The sequence below is a fragment of the Chenopodium quinoa genome, unplaced genomic scaffold (genome assembly GCF_001683475.1).
Source record: "Chenopodium quinoa cultivar QQ74 unplaced genomic scaffold, ASM168347v1, whole genome shotgun sequence".
NCBI lineage: Eukaryota > Viridiplantae > Streptophyta > Magnoliopsida > Caryophyllales > Amaranthaceae > Chenopodium > Chenopodium quinoa.
This window is the reverse complement of record NW_018742390.1, coordinates 3,587,670-3,599,050: the sequence shown is the minus strand read 5'-3', so window position 1 is coordinate 3,599,050 and position 11,381 is coordinate 3,587,670. Positions and strand designations below refer to the sequence as shown.

Below are 11,381 nucleotides of genomic sequence, written 5' to 3'. Positions count from 1 at the left end.
TAATTCAAATTCTTTAATCTTATCTTTTCAAAAAGGATAATTAAGATCTTTTAAAAACTTATGGAAGGTTATAATTAATCCTAATTATTTTAGGAATAGGATTAAACCTTTGGACCCTCCACATGATCATTGGGCCGTAGGTAAAACCCGGTTTGGACCCAGTTTAGTATTTTAGCCATAATTTCCTCACTATTCATCGAGTTTGGGCTTATACTATATGGTTGGAAAGGTATTTTCAAACCTCATCCAACTACACCATTATTAGACCCATGTCATGGACCATACTAAAATGGAATGCACGTTTTTAAAAAATAGAGTAAGAAAAGAAATATTTTCAAAAACAGAAAGAAGAGATATTTTAATAAAAACATCCTCATCACTAGAATTTTCACACCTTTGCTTTGTTCGATAATTAAATGACATGAAAGGTATTCATCACTGTGTTTGATTTTAAGGAGACACATTTGGGTGTCTACAGTAGGAAGCTCGCGTATTTTCGAAGCTTACAGCTTTCAAGTAAGAGCCCGACTTTGAGGGCGAAGCACGTTTCAAAGGTAAATTCCGATTTTATCCTTTTTATTTTTATTTTTTATGCTTTATGGTTTTATTAATTGCGAGTGGTTCTTTGGGTCACGGTTGTTTCCGCGGTGAGTCGGACTCACCAAACCCCAACATTAATTACCCTCAATTCCCGTGCGCCCATCGTAGTCACTGGCGCTTCTTCCCTTTTTTAAGTTGTGAGGCTGGGGTTTTTGGTGGTTAAGCTGCGTGGGGGTTTTGGATCTTGGTTGTGATGATGTGAAGGTCGTTAAACGGTTGGTTTTGGTGGTTGTGAGTTGGGTAGGGTGGGTATTCGGTGGTTAGGGTGCGTGAGGGTTTCGGATTTTGTGGTGGTGAGAGGGTGGGTATGGGTGGTAAAGGTAGTGTTTATGCGGTGGTTGTACGGTTGAATAGTGGAGTATGTGGGTATTTGTGGTGGTAGGGTGGTCACTCTGGTGGTTGGCTTGGTGGGGGCAGAGGTTTTTGATGCGGTGCTTTAATTAAATCATCTCTCTTTTATTTTACCCTTAATAACCAACCCTTACTTTTATTAATCTACATTTGTCAAATTTTGTCTTCAGAATCATGCAACATAGTTTTTTGAAGATTTTATGGAACGGAGGTAGTATAAATGATCATAAATATATAAAGCATAAGCATTTTGATGCCTATTGGCAACTAGCATGACCCCTTGAATTATTCAAGTTTGCAAATGGTCTTCGTTTGCAACTTCATGGCTTTGTCTTCCAAGAACCTCTGTCTTCACGACTTGACCAAAATTACGCTAATACTTGTATCTACGATTAGGACTAATCTAAATATTAAGGTACAAAAATACTCAACGGTACGCAAACCGTATATAGATTTACAAATATACATCGTGGATCGCAGTCTGTATTTTCTATCCTAATCAGGCCCCACTAATTGCCATTTTATAAAACCTGTGAGTGAATATACATTCCATTCATCCATTCACTATTTGTGAATGGCCCATGCATTATACAACAAAAAACAAGTAACAATGCATTAACACGCGATAACAATTAACTAATCTAGGTGCTTAATCTATTTAACACGCCTAATTAAAAATAGTCAAAGTAATTTAACCGATTATGTAAATAAGCGCAATTAGTATTTGAACCTCCCTCTAAATTATGCATCCATCTTAATTAATCCAATTAATTAAGCCGATAAAACCCAATTATTTGCCAAAATAAAATTTTGCAAATGTCGCTCATTAAAACCGAGACCTAACCTCTAAAATTTTAATTCAAATAAATAAAACGGCTAAAATGAAAAATAATAATATTGCCTTTAAACCGTGGTATATGTGTTAATTAAGGGGAGGTGCGCATAGCCGTGACCCATGCTAAGTCTCACACCTATAGCTTAGAATACCGCAGATGCGTCGACTCTTTTACGGGGCGTGCAAGAAAACAAGCCACGAGGCTACACAAGCTTGCTAGCTATGCGCACCATGCCGCAAGCCATGCAGCACAACCCCCACACACCACTACCACATTAAGCCGCACACAAGCAGCAAGCCCGCACCAAGCAGCGAATAGCGCGCACATCTATGCTGCTGCGGCACGCTGCTGCTTTAGCAGTGCTGCTTGCTGCCTTGTACGCACCAGCCACTCACACGCACACGCACCAAGAAGCAGCTAATTGCCTCATATGCACCAGCCACACACGCGAGCCAAGCAGCAGCCCTTGGCGGCCACATGCGGTCTTCATAGCAGCCTGGCTAGCCGAAGGGTGTTGTCCTGGTTTGTTTGCCATACTCTCGGGTTTTTGAACCCGAGTTTTGCGTAACTTAATAATTAATTCTAAATTATTTTTAGAACTAATGTAATGTGCAAAATGAAAATTTAGCAAGTCTAAATCAAATAAAATCCATCCAAGTGCATTCAACCAAAATAATTTCCAAGAACCATTCTTTAACAAAATTGGTTTAACATGGTGCAATAAAATAAGAGGGTAGTTACTCAAATTAATCTTGAGATTTTGACAAACTAAAAGGGAGTTGAAAAAATGAACATATGTTCAATAAAGATTCCAACTTTAATACTTGTGAATCTTTGAAAAATTATATCTTCCAATATGATAATAAACAAATTTCTATCACAAGTTTCAAACTTTATGATTCCAATCAACTAAAAAATGATTAAATCAACAAAGTTCAACAAAAATTAATGGAATTTAGTAACTCAAAGTTTCAATCATTTAACATAATTAAAAATTGAATCTTTAGTACTTAGAAGCCTCAAAGAACAACAATTTCACACATAATGCAATTAATTTGCAATTATGTGAAAAATAAAACCAAGCTTTCAAACACAAATTACCACTAAGTAATCATGCCTAAAGAGGTTTAAAATTTCATATAAAATATGTATTGAACCAATTACATAACCACTATAAATATGCAATTAATTTTTAAGGTTAGAAAGACTTAAAATTTTTCGTAAAAACGAAAAATGCCTCAAAAAGTGCATTTATGGTCGTTTTTTGGGTCAAAATCTGGGTTCGAGAGCTGAAATCAGGTTTAATACGAGGTTAAAATGGATAAAACAAGCTACTAATTCAATTAGCAACTTAAAACCAGAAAAATTAAGCCATAAAAACACCTTGAAAAGTATTATGATTTTAAAAATAAACGAGCAAGGTTCTGATACTATTGTTGGGGTTTGGTGAGTCCGACTCACCGCAGAAACAAACCCGTAAAAAAGACCGCATTTGCAATAAATAAAACCATAAACATAATTAACTTAACGACAAGATTAAGATAAAATGATTACCTTTGGAGTTTGCTTCGCCCAACCGCTTGGGCTCTTACTTGAAAGCTAGATTTGAAATTACGAAGCCTCCAACGATGATCCACCCGCAACAACGATCACTGACAAGGTCCAATGTCTTAGGGTTAGCAAGACCCGACCAATAAACACGAGTAATTGAGTTCAAAGGCTTTCACTAAATGTGATATCTTTTCCAACTCTTGAGTTCAAAGGTTTTCACTTACTAGTGAACCCTTTTCCAACTCTTACTCAAGCATCATTTCCAATGCCCTTACTTGGGTATCTAAAGGAAATGATGAGAGTATGATTGTCTCTCCCATCAATGTGGGATAGAGAGATTTTAACATTTTATTTTAAAAGTAAAATAAAATTATTTAAGCAAGCTAGTAATAAATCAACAAGTGTCAACTATACATGAGAGAGCAAGTGAGGACCACTTGGAGAAGAGGGACCAAACTTGCTCCCACTCTCTCCCACACTTTGCGCCACATGTCCTCTCCCACTTGGGCATCAAGGCTCCCAAGTGGGCTTCCCATTTATTCCTCCCTTGCTCTCGGCCCAGCCACCCGCACCTTGGAGTTGCGGGCTGCTACTGCTCTCGGCCAGCAAGCCTCGCACTCTAAGTGCGGGCTGCTGCTGCTTGCGGCCAGCATGCCGCGCACTCCAAGTGCGAGTTGTTTTAGCTCCTTGCTGTTAAGGCTTGCCTTGGCTGCTAGCATCGGTGCGCTAGCACGCACCAGCCAAGGCTCAGCTTGGTGCGCATGCTAGCCATCATGCTACGCATTGTGCCCCTAGCACTCGGATTGCTCAAGACACTCCGATGCTAGGGGTATTTTGGGAAATATGTTGATTTAATATTTGCACATTTTGTCTTTTATCATTTTTTACTCGACTTCTGAAGCTCGGTTTCGACGCTCTAAGCTCGAATTTCCGGCGTCTAAATAAATATTATTCGGTCGACTCATTAATTCCTTCCGAATTAATTCGTTACTTCGGCTAGTTGGGTACTTGGGTGTGACCCAAAGGGTTCATTCAAGATTAACCTGTAATATTAGTTATGCATTAATATTACTGGTTGGAAGCGGCCTCCACCCAGGCATTCCGTTCACTTGACCTTACTGAATATATTAGCTTTCTAACAATTCTGAACCCACTATCAGAATAATACACTTGTTCGAAAGACACTAATCCTTTCACAAAATTAATATTATATTATATCATAAAAAATACACTTGTTCGAAAGACACTATTCCTTTCACAAAATTAATATTATATTTTATCATAGAAAAAAAAATCAAGATCTATCATAAATCTAAGACTTAGATAAAAACTATGAGGCATGAAAATCATATCTGACTATCTTCGAACGTCTTTCAATTCGAATAGAATTAGGACTTTCAAAAGAGGAGTTTCATTCAATTTCAAACTCTTTAATCTTATCTTTTCAAAACGGATAATAAAGATCTTTTAGAAACTTATAGAAGCTTAAAATTGATCCTAATTGGGTTAGGAATGTTATTAATTATATGGACCCTCCAGATGATCATTGGGTCGTAGGTAAGCTGGCTTAGGTTCAGTTTAGGCACAGTTTAGTATTTTAACCATAACTTATTCGTTATAACTCAAATTTAGGCTTATAATATACAACTATTCAATCATTGGACCCATATTATGGACCAAAATAAACTGGTCTAAACGTTTTTATAAACAGGACAAGAAATTAATGATTTTAAGTGATACAAAATTAATTATTTTGGGTTTAAAGGCACGAAAAGAGGAAAATAAGTTATGGTTTGGGGAAATGGGATAGGAACTGGGTTGGTTTATGAAATGTATTAGGATTGAATATGGATTAAACCACTACAAAAATTAAATACTCAACTTGACCAATAATGGGGGTGAAAGGTTGTTCCTCATCGGGTTTGTTTTTGAGGAGACATTTTTAGGTGTCTACACTCGCTGATTTTAGCGCTCCTCAAAAGAGGTGGCCACTTCAACTACCGAGCATCCACTTCCGCTAGTAGTGGCAGATTTGTTTTGTGTTTATGGTCTCCTTGTTCGTATTATTCAGATTATAGGAGGCTAGAGGGGTTATCAGACTGCCGTCCAAATTCAAGGCAGCATATTGGTCGTGCGTCTGGCTCGTGCGTGCCATGTTTGACTATAAGGACTTAGAAGAGTAACTGGGGTGAGTTGGTATGCCCTATAAATGGACCCACTCCACAAAGACGAGGACTCGTCCCTATCCACTCTAGATTCCTCAGTCCTAGGTGAATATCCTGCCTCATGAGGAAAAACGAACGTGGCACAATATTAAGCCAGTTTTACTTGAAAATTGAACAAGTATAAACGGATGAAATAGGAAAAGGAAAGCAGTTGGTTACATTTGTCCGAGTAGCAAACTTGAAGACTTTGAAGATCTTGGATGAAATTGACCTGAGATCTCAAACCGTTGTGTGGAAACTTCGAGTGCATGGCTAAGCTCTTGAATATGTGAAGGAAGATAACTTTCACTCTTTAGAAGCTCTTTCTATAAAGTTAAAAAAAATAAAAAAATAAAAACCAAATTTATAGGCAAACCAAACTAGAAACTAACTTTCTCTCTTTAGAAGCTCTTTCGAGAAAGTTGAAAAACCAAATTAACAAAATGAAGTCAGACCTTTGCTATTTATAGGAAAAATTTATGAGGGTAGGATGGTAAAATTACCGTTCCCTCCTAAGAATCTCAAACGGTTAAACTTTCAAAAAGTTCAACCTAGAAGTTTAACGGTTAAAAATTGATCTGTCATTAAAAACGGGAATTCGTACGGGTCAGTCCCTTCCCAAAGGCCATTTTGCCTGCATTGTCTGCCTGACTTCCAAACATAGTCCATTAATGAAATTAGGCAAACCAGACAAGGCAGCTAGCCCAAAGAAAAAAAAATTCAGATGGACGGACGATCATGTCTGCCTCCCTATTTAAATTACTAATGCACAAAAGGCCTAAGTACTCGGACGTATCCGGATGAGTAAACGATCAGAGGAGGTGGCCCGTTAAATACGAGTCACCCCCTCTGAGGGGCAAATGTTTAGGGTAAAAATACGCCTAACACGTGGTCCAATCCCATACTGACACATGGCTCAATTAAAGGCAACATGTGTCCCTATAGGAAGCGTGGGAAATACAAAGAACACCTAAATGCGAGAAGGCCTTCATGCATAATGATCATGAGGCCTAATTCCCGAGAAAGCCGCAAAACAGCACCCCACAGTTGACACGTGCCTCCTTCTAATTGCGCCGCCAATTAGAGCACAAAATACTAGGGTATTAACCTTAAAGGGGCACAAGTTCCCACCCCTATAAATATCCTAATCATTTATGATGGGAGGGGTGGATTGTGACATAACATAAGAAAAGAGCATTAATTGCTCCAACTTCACTCTATTTTCTCTCTCTAGTTTTTGTGTTTCCGGTCGCTAACTTGATCATCAGAGGCGAATATTACGGAAAACGGAATATTTGTTGTTTTGTAGGTGTCCAAGCCCATTAGTCTGAGAGCGCGACCAGTATCCTGAGGGAATCACAAAAATCCCCGAAACACGGGTCACATACTAGTTTCACCTAAAACTCCGCGAATAGAAAATTGGAGCAAGTATTTAAAAATGGAGGGAATACATAATAAATGGACAATCTCCATAATGGTATCAAAACACAATTTTATACCAATGGACATTATATACTATCACTACCTTATAAAAATTAGAAGATAACTCTATAGAAATAGTGTGCTACCAACTATACCCTCAAAAATATGTACAAAATTGTGTATGAAAATGTGTATTTACTTTTTTACCCTCATTAATATGTTTACTCACATTAATATATTTAATGGTTTTTTTCATTAAACATATCATCAATTAATTCAAAGTATTTTTTCAACAAATACTAGTAATGCCTTTTTTTTAATAATAAAAAAAAATATAATGTTTTTTCATAAGTTATTATTATTATTTACACAGATAAAACTATTATATGTACGAAGACTTTGTTTATTACCAAGAGACAATTATTTTTACTCCTTCATGGTTGTTATTCTTATTTACAATTCCTTTAATTACAACTATTGTTAAGGTTGATTAGCTTTTGAATTATACATTATTTGATAACACGCGCATAAACAACATTATGAAATTTAAATGACATTCATTTTAAAAGTGATATTTGAGCATATGTTATTAAGAGGTATAAATAGCTTACAAAACCTAAAATCGAGGGAAATCGATGATAGGAAAAAAAATGTTATTAATTATGGAGAGAATTTAAGAAGAAAAATATAATTAAATTGTTATTGCTTTAGTATTAGATATAGATATAGATATTAGATGGCCGTAGAACAATAAACTTATATTATTCAGTTTCTAGCTACAGCGAACATTTCACATATTATTACTCCGTATGACCAAAGCTCACAAAAAATTAGTTTGAAGAAAAATACGTTAAGTATTATTGAATCATGCAAATCAATTATGAGTTCTAAACTAACAATAGTTTAGGATATGAAGGGATGCAAATAAATTAAATATTATTTAATAAAAATTTTGAAATAACATTGTCAAACAGGTTTTAAAAAAAATTTGCCATAAAAGATTTTGCTAGCTTTTTTTTTGGAAAATATGAGAAATTTTATTACCAAAAGGAAAAGTTACAACTTACAAGAGCTAAGTTATAACAAACACCAAACTCCACAAGACCTGAAAAAAAAAAAAAATAGGCCAACCAACCACCAAACAGTTCAGGCTCAATCTCCTACCACCTTCTAGGAAGGGTTCAAGAGAAAGAGTCAAGAACAACCTGAGCTCAAGCTTCCAGCCACCTTCTAGGAAGGGTTCTGGAAACTAAGCCCAGGAACACAAAACAAACACAGAGCAGGACAAACCTGCAAATAAGAAACACCACTCCTGCAAACTGTAAAAAAGAAAACCTCCACCTAGACTCAGCTGCAAAAGCAGCAGGAATAGACAACAGAAGGTAATACACCAGCTTAGAGAAAACAGCCAAGCTAAGCACTAGAACAAAGTGCTGACCAAAAAACCAGCATTAACAGCAAAATAGACCAGCAACTGCATCAGAGATCAGCAGCAGCAGAACAGCAGTAAGCAACATCAACAGAAATCAGCAACATCAATAAATTTCAGCAACAGCAACAGAAAACAGCAACAGATTCAGCAACAGATTCAGATTCAGCTGACTTGCTGACCAGAACAGCAACAGAACAGCAAGAGATCAGCAACAACAGAACAACAGTCAGGAACATCAACAGAATTCAGCAAGAGCAGCAGATTTCAGCAATAGTAGTAGAAAACAGCAACAGCAACAGAAACCAGTAGCAGCACATAATTCAGCAACAACAACAAAAAATAGCAACAACAACAAAAATCAACAACAGCCTTCAGAATTCAAAAATCGGAATTTAGAAATCAGCAACAGAGCAAGCAAAAATCTGAATTCAGCAACAAAAACCAGCAATAGCAGCAGGAAAACAGAACACCAGAAGCAGCTCCCTGATAAACCAACTAAGCAATCAAGTATTTGCTTCCTGCTGGGATTCTACAGGCTGAATGAAAGATAATATCCCTAACTAGGACATCAACAGGCTTGCAACAACCAGTGAACAAAACTACATTCCTCTGTATCCAAATACCATATACTGTTTCAGTGAAGGCAACTTGGATCACTTTGTTTTTCAATCTGGAACTTCTACAGATTTTCTTCAACCATTCAATCTCATCAGTAAACTGCTGAACAGGGATGGAAACATGTAAGATACTCAACACCTTGTTCCAAACCTGTCTAGAGTACTCACAATCAAAGAATAAGTGTTGAACATTTTCATTGCTATTCAAGCATAAGAAACACCTTGGATCATAAGAGATGTGCCATTGTAGCAACCTATCCTTAGTGACAAGCCTATCCCACAAATCTAGCCACAAGATAAATACACTTTTAGGAGTTGCTAAGTTATGACATATGACCCTCTTCCAAGGAACCTTAGGAACTTGAGGCCTAATAGCAGCATAAAGCTTCTTGATTTTCATCTTGTTGCCATGTATGAAACCATCCCATCCCCCTTGATCATTCACAATATCTCTACAACTCAGAATCTTCTTCAAAAACCAAGAGCATTTAGCAGGGGTAGGAGTGGTCCAACCAAATAGCAGCTAGATTTCTTATACTCTACAAAGCCACTATATAGCCACATAAACCAAATAGTAAATATTAAACTATTAGGATTACCACCCAAACCAAAGGTGTAAATACACATCAATAAAACTTTTTTGTAAGAGCTAGCCCCTTCGCGCACGTCGCACTCGTAGGATACCCTAGTTTAAAGGAAAATTTGTAAAATACCACCAACAATTATACTTATTTTTTACAATATCACCAACAATTTTGTTTTTTATTTTTATTTACCACCAACTATTTGTCAAGTCATTATAAGTTAACGCAAACTATTTTTCAAATCGTTATAACTACCACCATGACGTCACTGTGGGCCCCACTAACTACGTTTTTCTTATTTTTCCTCCTTTTCCCTCTCTATTCTCACAATTCTCTCCCATGTCCCCCCCATTGATCTTTAGCTCTCAATTCTGAATTCTCACCCACCCCAATTAAATGTGAAATCATAAATTTATCACTTCTTTTTCTCTCCTTTCTTTCCTTTCTTTCTAAAATTAGGATTTTCGGTACTTTTCTCTGTGAAAAAAAAAAGAGTAGTGGATTGACCAAAAGCGTAGCCAAATCAGCTGCATTGGAGTGGGAGGGATTGCGGCTTAGGTTATGGTGTTGAAATTCATTGAGGAAAATGAAAAACTCAAGGTAAATTTTGTTACTTAATTGATTGTGGCAAACCCTAGATTTTGTACAAAGATCAAATTGCATTCTTAATTACCAACAAATCACTAAATAAGAACCAATTTTGCTACTATATAACCCCATAATCAAAACCCCAAATGTAATTGTAGGGAATATTTCAAGCATTACCCCAAACTTGAGCCCCACTGTGATCATACACTTAATCATAGTGGCGTCCAAAGGGAAAGAAGCTAGAGCAAAAAAGTCGCCAACAAGTTTTAGGAATTTGTAAACCGTTCACGAGGTGAAGGTTACACCCCTTAACGATCAAGGAGATCGTCAACTCCAATAGGTCTGGAACCATGACTTATAGTTCAGGGATGAAGGTACAAATCCAACCTAAAAGAGATTGAACCTGCCCTAAAAATAGGCCTCTACTTTATTCTGATTGTATTCATGTGCGCTTTCTGACTAACATGCAATCAATAGGATTAACCCTAAACCTGTTTATCTATGTTGGTTGAATATTAATGCACACATAAACTATTATTGGCGATCACTTGAATTATAATCAAATTAACCCTAAACAAAATTATTAATTATCTTATTAAGCGTGATTACAAGTACAAATTCCCTTTAAACATGCATAAAAGGCATGATCAAGCAATAACAATAAATATCAAGCAACATAATAAGAATAATAATAATCATAATCATAATTATAATCATTATCATAAAATAATCATGTTAAAGCATAATAATAGCAAGATCCTAGGCATGATACTAACAAGATTAATAACAAACCCTAGCATGTCACTAAGCAATAAAAATCAAAGCTTTAGCCCTAACATGATATTAACATGATAATTTGGAAGAACATAGGAAGCATCGCAGGAATCATAATTGTCATTATATTCTTTACCCTAAACATGATACTAGGAATCAATAAAAACATCCTAACATGATACTAGGAATCAAAATAAAAATCTAAGCATGATTTCTATATCATAACATCAATAAATCAATTAAAGCACTTACTTGGATGCCTCGTATCTCTTTCTAATAACAAAATACACAATTAGTAACTTCAACGAAAATGAAAAATCAAATAATTAAATTAAATAATTAAAAAAGAGAGATTTGGGACCAAACCCTCAGAAATTAAAACCTTTCACGTCTAGGGCGAAGGCAACTTAGAACTTGGCTAG

The 11,381-nt window shown here is 36.2% G+C and overlaps 1 protein-coding gene across 1 annotated transcript; it reads right to left on the bottom strand.

Annotated features, from left to right (window-relative positions):
- Positions 1–8,891: 8,891 nt before the first annotated feature.
- Positions 8,892–9,413, bottom strand: LOC110700873. Its single transcript, XM_021878458.1, has one exon. It carries the CDS (start codon positions 9,411–9,413, stop codon positions 8,892–8,894), a length of 522 nt encoding a protein of 173 aa, XP_021734150.1.
- Between the last annotated feature and the right edge of the window lie 1,968 nt (positions 9,414–11,381).